This window comes from Calliphora vicina, chromosome 1 (genome assembly GCF_958450345.1).
Source record: "Calliphora vicina chromosome 1, idCalVici1.1, whole genome shotgun sequence".
Taxonomy (NCBI): Eukaryota; Metazoa; Arthropoda; class Insecta; order Diptera; family Calliphoridae; genus Calliphora; species Calliphora vicina.
The window spans coordinates 139,722,934-139,736,246 of record NC_088780.1 but is presented as its reverse complement, the minus strand read 5'-3'; the positions used below and the strand labels follow the sequence as shown (position 1 = coordinate 139,736,246).

The 13,313-nt window shown below is 32.1% G+C and overlaps 2 protein-coding genes across 2 annotated transcripts in view; one reads left to right on the top strand and one right to left on the bottom strand.

The window, feature by feature from the left end:
• The window catches only part of ATPsynC (ATP synthase, subunit C), a 345,384-nt gene that overhangs the window by 185,250 nt on the left and 146,821 nt on the right, over positions 1 to 13,313 (bottom strand). The gene's annotated exons all lie outside the window — the stretch shown is intronic.
• Positions 1 to 13,313, top strand: part of LOC135963945 (putative mediator of RNA polymerase II transcription subunit 26) — a 133,871-nt gene that overhangs the window by 13,902 nt on the left and 106,656 nt on the right. The window contains exon 2 of the mRNA XM_065515959.1: positions 9,155 to 12,074. Coding sequence (XP_065372031.1) covers positions 9,988 to 12,074 — 2,087 coding nt within the window. The 5' untranslated portion in view covers positions 9,155 to 9,987. The remainder of the gene's footprint in view (positions 1 to 9,154; positions 12,075 to 13,313) is intronic.

The window sequence follows — 13,313 nt, the reverse complement described above, 5'->3', positions numbered from 1 at the left end:
TGAAAATTCAGGGAGATAGGATCAATTGATAATGCTATACACACTAGTCGTCCAAAAATTAACCGTTCTAATGTCAAAATCGAAGCAGTGCTTGTGAATGATGGTGAAAGTCCAGGTGCATAAATTCAGCGTCGTGAGCAAGAGTTGGAAATTTCAATTATGCGGTTATATAAACAAATTAATATTGACATCAGTGATCTTTGGTGTTCAGTGATCTGTTAAGTTTAGAGAACCCTCATCTCACTGTTTGTTGTGAATTTTGGGCTGGAGGCATCAATGAACCATATTTCTTCGAAAATCATTCAGGTCAAGCATTGAATCTTATTGGTGACCGACTCATTCTACCTAAATGATATGATATTGGTGTGGACGACATGTGGTATTAAAAAGATGGTGAAATAATTCAATTACTGCCTGATACATTTTCTGTTAGGGTAATTCTCGTTTTCACACAAATCTTCTGTACATTTTCATTGCATTTGTACATAATTTTGTTTTATTCCACTCTAGGAAATTCCCAAAATTACCTGAAATCTTTGTTCATTTTTCTTGTAATTGAGTTGTACATTGTTGTTGTTGTCTTTCGTGTTAAACTACCATTATTTGCTTTTAATTTAAAATTTAATTATTAAAACAAAATCAGGAAATTGTAATTGTCAGTCCGAAAAGAAACAAAAAAAGGATGTCCGTACGATTAAATTTAAATGTCTGCCACTTGAAATGTTCATTTTTATTTTCTTTAAACAAAATGGTTTAAGGAAACAATGAAATAAAATGCCTGCTAGAGCTGTCTTTCTTCCTAACCAAAACTAACAAAAAACAAGCGGCAGTAGCAAGCAAATACGCTTAAAAAGCAAATGATTGACCTCCTACAATAGAAATTTAGTTTTGTTTGAATTTGAATACATAATCTGAAAAGCAAACAACGGGAATCATCAACCAACTCAGTGTTAGAGAGTTTAAACGTGGACCGAAAAGAAAAACGTAACAAACTAATTGTAAAACAAGCAAATCAACCAACTGCAAACATATGTACACTAAGGTGGTCCCAAAAATTAAGTTGTGGATGTTCTCAGCTAAAATTAAGGATTAATTCATTTTGAGATACCATCAAAAGTTTTTGAAAAACGCTTTCAATGCCATATCTCATTATCATTATCATACATGTCCAAAAATATTCGAACTTTTGTATTTTTTGAAAAAAAAAATCGTTTTTTATATTTATTCACTTTTATAGCTTTCAAGTATTATTTCGGTCATGCAAAATCGTCTCTCGGCCTCAATTTACCTGCTTTTGGATGAATCCTGCTGCTCGCCAACGTTTTGAAATTGCTGCTTGAGTAGCTCTGAATGATTTTGCAAGCTCTTGATGAGTTTGACAACAATCTTCATGGAGTAATGCGTCCAATTCTTGGACTTCAAACTTTCTCTATTCTTCTGAACTTCTGAAATGTAGAAATTACAATTAAATATACCCTTGCCACTCATGGTGAGGGGTATAAAAAGTAGCGCAGAAGCACACACCATCTCTCGCGTGTTGAAACCGATGGATATTCATAAACTTCACCATAAACTTTGGTGAGTAATCGGTGTGCTTCAGCGCTACTTTTTATACCCCTCACCATGAGTGGCAAGGGTATATTTAATTGTAATTTCTACATTTTTCATTTGCCACCCCACAAAGTATATATATTCTGGATCATTATAGATAGCGAAGTCGATATAGCCATGTCCGTCTGTATGTTGGAATCCACTTTCCGTAGCCCCAAATAACTTACAAACATGATTGATACATCAATATATCCGGAATACTCCCGGCTCGGTTGCCATTTAAAAGAGAAAATCGGCCCACAAATGGTTCAGATATAATGAAAAAACCGGGACAACCTCGATTTTTGGCATATTTTTTTTATCTATATCTGAATTACTATGTCATTAATATAGACAATATGGATATCCCATGATAAATATTTCAAAGTCCATTGCAACGATGTATATAAGGCTATAGTAATTTGGATCTACAATGGGTCAAAATCGGGAAAAATATTATTTAACCCGAATTTTTTTACCCTTCAACTTCGTGAGAAGGGTATATATAAGTTTGTCATTCCGTTTGTAATTTCCACAATATAATTTTCCGACCCTATAAAGTATATATATTCTGGATCCTTATAAATAGCGGAGTCGATTAAGCCATGTCTGTCTGTCCGTCTGTCTGTTGAAATCAATTTTCTGAAGACCCCAGATATCTTCGGGATCCAAATCTTCAATAATACTGTCAGACATGCTTTCGAGAAGTTTCCTATTTAAAATCAGCAAAATCGGTCCACAAATGCCTGAGATATGAGGAAAAAAACAGGACAACCTCGATTGTTGACCTATATCTGGATTACTAAGTCATTAATATAGACAATATGGATATCTTATGTTAGCTATTTCAAAGACCTTTGCAACGACGTATATAAGACCATAGTAAGTTAGACCTACAATGAATCAAAATCGGAAAAAAATTTAAAAACCAAAATTTTTTTTTTAATTTAAAAAAATTTCAAATTTAAAAAATTTAGAATTTTTAAAATTAAAAAAAAACTTAAAATAACAATTCGAAAAAAAAAAATTTCTAAAAAATAAAAAAAAAATTTGGAAAAAAAAAATTTTTTTTATCTAAAAATATTTAAAATTTGTATTTTGAAGTATAATTTGGTGAAGGGTATATAAGATTCGCACAGCCGAATATATCTATTATTTGTTTTTTACTCAAAAAAATTGTTTTCACTAACAAACTGAATTTTTTTTTTAAATTTAAAAAAAAATTTTGATAACATTTAAAAAAAAATTAATTTTGTTTACTTGAAAATATTTAAAATTTGTATTATAAAGTGTAATTTATACATATAAAAAGGATATATGTATAAGATTCGGCACAGCTCTCCTACTTGTTTAAATTAATGAAGTAAAGCATAACTTCCCGCATATGACGCTATGGCATAAAAGTCGACATTTTCGGAGCAAGAAAAAACCAAGTTGTTTACACTATAATGTTCAATAACTAAGTGAGAATAAAAGACTGATGTGTACCTTTCAAAACATCATATCAATTATTAAAACGAAAAACTGCGCTTAATAGGTACACCATCTATTGTAAATCCACATTTTTAAGTCATGCACCCAACAACATATCAATTTAAACAAATTCTATGTTAAATTTTAAGAGCTTAATTTTTTTGCTAAAACAATGATACAACAATGAAAGCGTATTTCGAAGACCTTGCACATGATAACAATATTTCATATGTTTCCTTTGCGAAAAATATAAGTACTGACGACTGTACAAACATTTTGAGAAATGGTTTCCTCAAATAAACTAAACTTTCATTTTAATTGGGAACATTAACAACTTATTTTTGCTCCCTACAAACAGGACCGCCCTAATGTACACACATCCATATATTTATATACAACATGCATACATCTGTAAGTCGGTATAAAAATGAACAGCTATCTGTCTATGTTTTGTATCGTTGTATATGATATCTAGATACATGTGGATATACACATGTATGTATGTATATTGGAGTATGTATGCATATTGTAATATTGATAAACAACAACTAATTTGAAAAATACAACAACAACAATAGCAACAAAAAACGAAACACTTTCCAAATTACAACAACCAACTGAAAATATACACACTACAAAAACAATCTATCTATCGAAAGAAAATTAGAGAAGCACCTACTTATCTGGTTTTATTATTTGAACTGAAGTGAAAAAAACAAACTGAAAAACATCAAATACAACTACAACTTATAGAGCGATAAATTACATACAAATAAATGAAAAACAACAACAAAAATCTAAAACACCAATACACACAAAATAAATATCACATTTACATACACATATAATTTTCATACTCATAGTCTATGATATAGAAAAAAAACCTTTCACTAAAAATCTACTTAATAAACAAATTCATTATTTAAATAAAAACATAGTTAAACAAAGAAAACAAAGCAAAAAACACAAAAAACGAAACATTGTTAATTGTATGGGTGTAATGAAAAATTAATAACACCGAAATTCACTAACAATTGTTAACAATTTGAAAAAAGTGTAATAAAAATTATTGAAACAAGAAAAAAAAAATCAACTGATTTTAAAACAAATTTCAAATACGTATTTGAATGTCGAATAAATACCAAGCGAATTTCAATTAAGTTAACAAACCTATTGTAATTTTTTTTTTCAATTTAATGAGTGCTATTCCGTTACTTTAAAACAATAAAAAAATCATTTTGGTTTAAAATTTTGTTTAATTTAGCTTTTCATTGCTTTACTAAATCATTAGGAAATCGAGAATTTTTGTGGTATAAAGCCTGCATTATTGCTGCATAAATATGACAAGTGTGAATAAGTCTTCATTTACTGCAGATTCATCGATCACCCTGTAGGATCATAAATATCGTTGCTTTTTGGAAATGTTATAGAACATAAAACTCAATAAATTGATAATTATTCTTCTTTTAGAAAGAAGTCTTGTTCAAGAGTTAACAATAACAAAACATATTGTCATTATAAACAAGTATGAAAGTATTGTCTGTCAAGCCTGATCATATTATGATCTAAACCGAGTATATGAGCAAATTATGGACCGATCACAAACAAATTTAGTAGCATTATTTCTGTGAATTATTATTAAATGTGTCAAATTTTATCACAATGTTAAAACATGTAGAATATTTGAGCATGAAATTTCCGGACCCAAAATGTAATAATGCTGCGGTATAACCAGATATAAAAGCAAAACAAAATTTACAAAAAATTAAATGAATTCTAATAAAGTGCGTAATTTAGCTTATAAAACTGCTTCTGATTAATTTATTTTTCAGTAATATAAAAAACAAGTAAGAGAGCTATATTCAGCTGTGCCGAATCTTATTACCCTTCACCAAATTATACTTCAAAATACAAATTTTAAATATTTTTAGGGAAACAAAAAATTTTTTTTGTTCAAAGTTGTTTTTTTCATTTTTAGGAACAAATTTTTTTCGAATTGTTTCTTTAAAATACTTTTTTTTTTTAAATTTTAAAATTTATTTTTTTTAAATTAAAAAAAAAATTGTTTGTTTTTTAATTTTTTTTTGGTTTATGATGAAAAACAATTGTGTTAAAAAATATTTTTTCCGATTTTGACCCATTGTAGGTCCAACTTACTATATACGTCGTTGCAAAAGTCTTTGAAATATCTATCATTAGATATCCATATTGTCTATATTAATGACTTAAGGTAGGGTCACACATGGCCAATATTTGCTCAAAAAAGCGTAACCACTTTTGTTTAGCACAAATTTGTTTGACGTGTTTACTCTTACAAGTGTTTTGTAAGAACTAACAGCATCAAACAAAATAAAACTAATTTTTTTGTTTTGAATCATCCTAAGTAAAATAAGTTTTTCAAATAAAAGAATTCAAATGTATTATATTTAGCGGTTACGTCTATTTCGTCAAATATTAGTCATGTGTGACCCTACCTTTAGTAATCCAGATAAGGTAAAAAATCGAGGTTGTCCTGTTTTTTTCCTCATATCTCAGGCATTTGTGGACCGATTTTGCTGATTTTAAATAGGAAACTTCTCGAAAGCATGTCTGACAGAATTATTGAAGATTTGGATCCCGAAGATATCTGGGGTCTTCAGAAAATTGATTTCAACAGACAGACGGACATGGCTTAATCGACTCCGCTATCTATAAGGCTCCAGAATATATATACTTTATAGGGTCGGAAAATTATTTTGTGGAAATTACAAACGATACCCCTCACGAAGGTGAAGGGTATCAAAATATTTAGATTTTTTTATAAATCGATTTCGGTCTTCATTAATTTACACTAGGATGGATGTTAAACTTTAGATTTTATTGATTAAATGTACTTTTATTTTTACTTTTCATATTAAATTTCATGTTGTTTTAGAATTGTTAAAATGACAATCATCAATATTTTTTGACATTTCGGTAATATAAATCTTGCGGTAAATAAAAATACATATTCATAATTTATGAAAAAAAGCAAGTATTTGTTTGTGGTTTGGTTTAATTGATTTAATGCAATATATTTGATTTACATATACTGTTTTCATCGTATGTGACATGTCAACAGGCTGTCTAATTTTGACACATTTTTAATAAAACGTATACGAGTAATATATTTTGAATTTGATTTATATGACGAAAGTTTAATAACTAATTAACAAGCCAGCCTTATAGCATGACAATATATAAAGATCTTTTTAAATTTAACAAAATTAGATTTTAACAGTGGTCTCTGCAAACTCTGTTTAATATTACACCATTTCCAATTGCATTTCAGAAATTTCAAATTATTTTTCACAAATTTCTAATTATATTTCCGAAATTTTTAATTGTGTTTCAGAATTTTTCATTTGTAATTCAGAAATTTCTTTTATATTTGTATTTTGTCAAATGTATTTTTGAAATACAACTGAATACAATTAGAAATTTCTGAAATTTAATTGCAAATTTCTGATATATATTTATAATTTTCTGAAATATAACCGATAATGGTATAGAGAAACTTCTAAAGGCAAAATCAAATACATTTAAGCTAAGTTTAGGGGTTGTGGTATACTTTTAATTCCCGGCTTTTATATTTGGAATACATTGACACAAAATGTGTTTAATAATGTAATTAATCATATTGGGGGAATCCATTCTAAGGCGGACAGAAAACAGCACTTTTTGGATTTGTCATATCCGATATTAACGGAATTTACCGCAATTCTGAAGATATAAAATACCAACAATTTTTATTATATTTAATGTATGTTGGAGACTCATTTAGCTTAGGAGTTATGCACCGAATTGAAGTGAAAATCATCTGTTGAGTAAAAACATACCTAATAACACATTTTCGTGCTTAAATTATAGAGTGCCCAGTGTTGTACAAATTTGTATATATACGAGGGTGGGTCACTAAATCCGAGACTTTTTGAATTTCCCGGCTCTTAACTGAAAGGGCAACACTGCTACTGTCAACAAGCATCTGTCAGTTGACTTAAAATTTGAACAAGCTGCGTCATTTAGTTTGTGTTTCACAGCCATTGATAACAGACTACCTCGTGACTTGAGGAGAAATTGGGAAAAAAGTGAAATTCGCCTGCTTATTACGCATTATATTTTGGGAAAAAAACCCTCAATCAAATAAACGTTAAGCTTGATAAATACTATGGGAACTCTGCACTATCAATTTCAATGGTACGAAAGTACCCGAACATTCAGTCGAGGTTTCTATACCCGAAGAAATTGAAAAAATTCACGATATGGTGTTGGCCGTTCGAACATTGAAAGTGCGAGAAATTGATCAAGCCATAGGCATACATGACTCTGTGGTACTAATTCTGAATTATCACTTGGGTATGAGAAAGCTTTCCGCAAGATGGCTGCCATATTTATTCGCAATCGGGTGCACAAAAGGGTACACACATGTGCAGTTTCCATGGCAGAAATCCATGAATTGGGATGACCATTTCTTGTTTCCACACCTGACTACAACGATGAAATCATCTCACAAAAAATAACTATTTCGATGATCTCAACAAATCTTATTTTTATGAAGGGATAAAAAAACAAGTAAGAAAGTATGGTCGGTCAAGCCCGACCATATAATACCCTACACCAAGTAAATGAGTAAAAATATTTTTCTTTTAAAATATCAATAATTTATATTTTTGAGTGATTTTTGGAAGTGGGCCTTATATGGGAGCTATGACCAATTATGGACCGATCACCATAAAATTAGGTCGTGTGATTTATATCTATATTAAAGTTAACTATGTTGAATTTTGTGTGTATACCAACATTTTTAAGCGATTTATGCACGTTAAAGTGATTTTCGGAAGCGGGTCTTATATGGGAGCTATGACTAATTATGCACCGATCGTAATAAAATTTGGTGACATGAATTTCGTATGTATAAAAGTTATTTGGAGCGAAATTTGTGTAGATACATATATAAATAAACATTTATGACCGATAAAGTCCAATTTCGGGAGGACATTTGTATGGGGGCTATATGAAATAATGGACCGATTTCAGCCAGTTTCAATAGGGTTCGTCCTTGGGCCGAAAAAATTATATGTACCAAATTTTATCGAAATATATTCAAAATTGCGACCTGTACTTTGCGCACAAGGTTTACATGGACAGCCAGCCAGCCAACCAGACGGACGGACGGACGGACATCGTTTAATCGACTCAGAAAGTGATTCTAAGTCGATCGGTATACTTTAAGGTGGGTGCTAGACTAATATTTTTGGACGTTACAAACATCTGCACAAACGCATAATACCCTCCCCACTATGGTGGTGTAGGGTATAATTATAGAAACGTTGAGCAAAATCCTGTGTTTCATTCACTTATTGAGAATGAAACACACAGTTATATATTTATCTCAAGACTGATCTTTGATATTTTGAAAAAAATTGTACTTATTCATAAAATGTTAAAGGACATATTATTATCTTTGAAATAAAATATAAATATTTATAAAAAAGTGACCTCAAGCTAAAGTAACTATAAATAAAATTAAAATTGTTAATTTTTTTAAATTTTCAAAGAGTCATATTTTAGGACCGAAAGAGGGTTTTGAGGCAAAAAGTCTATGACTTGCAACACATAATAACTGTAGTAAATTTCTTTAAAATTGGAAATGACAAATTCGTTTTGGGATGGAGCATCCCTATTGGAAAATTTTAGAAGTAAAAATATGTTGAATTTGATAAGTATGATTTGGCTGAAATTTTAATATCATACACCTTGAAATTCGACAACCTTTATAAAATTTGATTAAAATGGAAATTTAAAACTTGCTACATGATATATCAACTAAAACCGATTATTGCGATCTAGTTCATTCATATTCAATTTAATATCAAAACACAATCAGTTAATAAATAGTATGCTCATAATAGTTGATGAATTTTATATTTCATGTCCTTGAAATAACTTCATATTGTTGTTGATTTCATTTGTTTCTTTTTTCTTAATAAAGTGTCATTTAATTTACTACAATTTAATTTAAAACATTTTTTTCATTTCTGTTTTATTCTTTTTTTTTATTATTTATTTGTAGATCAATGAAAACGAGTTAAGTGCAATAATCGTTTGTAGGCCACTCTGAAACCAAAAAGTAAGACACATTATGAACCTGTATTGAATGCAGAAAAAAGCCAAACTACTAAAAAATCGCCAACTGTAAAAAAGCCTTAGTTAGAACTTATTTCACTTGTAAAGAAACTCATTTATCTCTAAGAAAATGCCAAGATTCTGAATGAGATTGTTTTTGTCACCATCAAAAACTAACCAGCGAAAAACAAAGAAAATCCATTGAAACGTTGCTTTGGAAAGCTTGAAGCTGAGGCAAGAGACTTGTGGTAAAAAAAATAACAAAATATAAAGCTCGTAGTAAAATCAGCTAAGATGAAACCAGATTTTGTTGTTTGTTTAAATTCGTTGCTGTTATTGTTGTTTTCAACGTATAGTATGCTAAACATAAATTAAAACAAAAACACAATTTTGTTTTCAAACCCAACAATTCAGCCAAACAAACAAACAGTGAACGAGCGAGTGAGTGAGTTGGAGTCAGAGATAAAAAACCACAATAATAATAAAAATAATATTAACAACAATAACAAAAGTGGCAGCAATAGTAGCAAACATAAAGGTGAGGAGAGGAGACAAGTGTACGAAGTAGAAGTGACCTACAAAGACAGGTTTATGATTTTACTTCGCATTTGCTACAGCACAGACTAAAGCAAAGAACCACTTTGCTAGACCCAGTTGAGACAGACAACAACAACTTGAAAAAACCGACAACGACAACAATAACAACAAAAAAAAACCAGTCAGCCAGGCTTTATTCCAGCAGCAACATATTGTGGTAAACAAACCAACCAACAACGAAAAATGGCAACCACAACATTTACAACTATGATACCTACCCCTCAACCCAAAAAACCGGGACCTCCCGTACCACCCAGACCACAACAATCAAGTTTATTAAAAACACAACAACGTGATGTATCATCATCTTCATCGGCGGCGGCAGCAACATCACAACGTTTAATGAGCAAAGTAGGTCTAGAACAACCACAGATTCTTAAAAAGCCCATAATAGCAAACGCCAGCCACGGCGGCAGCAACACGACACCGGCAACAACAGTCTCTACTTCAGTTACAACAAGTGGCGGTCGCACGGTTATCTATAAATCACCATCATTGAATTTGCAAAAGCGACAAGAAGAACGTGAGAATCGTAATGAAGCCAGTACTCAGACAACAACAACTGCCATTACAAGAACAACCTCGGCAGCGGCAGCAACAACAGCAGCAGCAACTAAAGCAAAATTAGCAAATGGCACGCAGGCACCTAAACCACCGTTAAAATTGAGAAAAGCTCCCGATGTGCCCACAAATTTCAAACCACGCATAACGACGCCACAACCGGAAGTTAAAGAAACCGTAACAAAATTAAGCAACAACAGCATCAGTAATACAAGCAACAAAAACAACAGCAACACTAACACTAACAATGACAACAATATTGTAATTGTGCAATCAGCTCAGGGTGTAGTTACATTAAATCGCCATCACTCCATGGGTGCTGGTTCACCTCAAAACAAACCCTCAGCTCTGGCCAAAGACACACGTCTAAGCTTGGGCAAGGCTGATTTTGAAAGAGTTGGCGCTAAAATACAACTGCAACAATTGCAGCCTTCTCAACCCTTGCCGAAACCACGAAAAATTGTTAAAGTTCCCGTTGCAACATTAGATGTAGAGGATACGAAATCCTCTGCCACCACACCCTCCACCTCATCCTCAAACACTCTGCATGTGAATCTCTTTAAACGCTCGAAAACTTCAATAGAAAATTTTACCTCACGTTCAAACATCACCACTGTGAATACCAGCACCACGGGCAGCTATTTGTCGGGCAAGACGGTGGAAATCAAAAATAATCTTAAAAATGCCGCCGAACGTTTGTTCTCGGAAATAATGGTGAATCAACAGAAACAAAATGCTTTGGAATCGAATGTAGCCACCAATACCATCATAACGAAACATGAAAGAGCCATACAGCATCAGGCGGAACCTATGAAGCAGAATAATGCAAATAATTCGAATAATGTAACAGTGGTAACCACCTCCAAGGATTATGCGCTTAACAATGACAATAATAATTGTACACGCATAAATATCACCAACACAGCGGCGGCAGCAGCAGCTGCAGCGAATAATCAAAATACCAACAAGCTGTCCGCAACAACTACTAATACCAGACAAGTGGTATCGGCATTCAATTCTCCAGAGAAAAAATCGGCTGCATTTCATGAAATGCTAATTTCTGAACTGGCTGCCATGCGCACCAGATCATGTTCTATGGAAAATTTGCAAACAACCAAACAATTGTTGCAGCCACAGTCGCCGCTATCGGTAAAAGAGTCGACAACGATTGATAAACAATTTCAAAATTACAAACAATTCAAAACTCTGGAGAATCAATTGAAAGCCAATAACAATAAACAACAAGATCAGCAGCAACAACAACAACAGCAGCATCAACGATCACCGCAACAACTAAACAAACATCATCATAATCACCCTGCTGTTGATGATGACATTGATGCCGATAATATTGAAGATGCCGATGGTGATGTTGAAGAAGATCTTAAGAAATCTCTTAAAGTTATAACCGACCACAATTCACCACGCAAACGTACGCCCTCGGGCTGTTCTTCCGATTCCTCGCCCTATGGCACTGAACGTTCTGCACGCATTCGCACCTCCGATTGGATTGAGGTGGGCGACAATGGCAAGCAGGTAACGCTCACCAGTTGTCATATTAGTTTGGAGGATTCCGGTTTGGAGGATGAAGAACGTATGGACGAAATGTCTTCATCGGGTGTTGGTGATTCGTGGGACAGTGTTAAGGAGGCTGAGCAACAGCAAATGCAACAACAACAACAGGCGAAGAGAAGCCGTAATGTGAAGAGGTAAGTGCGAGAGTTAATTTGTTATACTTACCCCCAGTAACACGAAGTCTGCTTATGTTTTAACTAATAGTTATACTGACAGTTTTCATACAAAAATAATTTTAACCGACTGTATAACTATTAGTTAAGGCATAACCAGACTTCGTGTTAATGGGGGTTACTAGGATTAATATTTAAAATCAGGTTATGTTAAGGGATTGAAAATGTGGAGAACTACACATTTCCAAAAAACAATAAAAAGACAAAAAGAAATAGTAAAAAATTTTAATTTTTTTGATTTTAAAATTCTGCTATACAGTACTTTAATATTGTTCAAATAAACATAAATAGTAAGAATGAGGTTAATATTTTATAAGAAAAATCAAATAAATTTCTTGTCTGATCACCATTTTATTTTGCGAATGTCAAAGTTTGGAAGGACTTTATTTCTTTGGTCCCACGATTTCCTCAAGGTATCCTAGTTAGAGTTCTGAACTATTGATTTCACCGTTGAATGAAACACAGACTATTTTTCAACATAGTCTCTCCTATGAGCTCTATGCACTTTGCTGAACTTTTCTATAATTTTTTTTATCCCTTCCAAAAAAAAAATTTGTCGAGGTCATTGAAATAGGTATTTTTTGTGAGATAATTTCATTGTTGGAGTAAGGTTTGGAAACAAGAAATAGTCATTCTAATGCATGGATTTCTGCCATGAAAACTGCACGCGGCAGCCAAGTTAAGTAAGTGGTAAGTTTCCTAATACCCAAGTGATCATTCAAAAACCACTGAGTCATGTGAGATGTCTATGGCTTCCACAATCTCTCGCACTTTCAATCTCCGATCGGCCAACACCATATCGTGATAATTTTTAATTGCTTCGTGTATAGAGAATTCTTCCGTAAATCAGTTTTTACCATTGAAATTGAAGGTGCAGAGTTCCCATAGTATTTATCAAGCTTAGCGTTTATTTGATTGAGGATTTTTTCCGCAAAATATAATGTATAATGAGCAGAAGAAATTCGCTTCTTTTTCCACGAGGTAGACTGCTATCAATAGCTGTCAAACACAAACTAAATGACGATGCTTGTTCGAATTTTGATAGGAGACAACTGACAGACATTTTTATTTCGGGAATTATATCCTGTAAAACCTATAAATGTATCATATACTCGAACAAAACTAAGTCATAATATAGTAATGTTACTCCTCAAAATTTTCTGGAAATTATTTGTTATGTTTTTGGAAGTTATTGCTTTT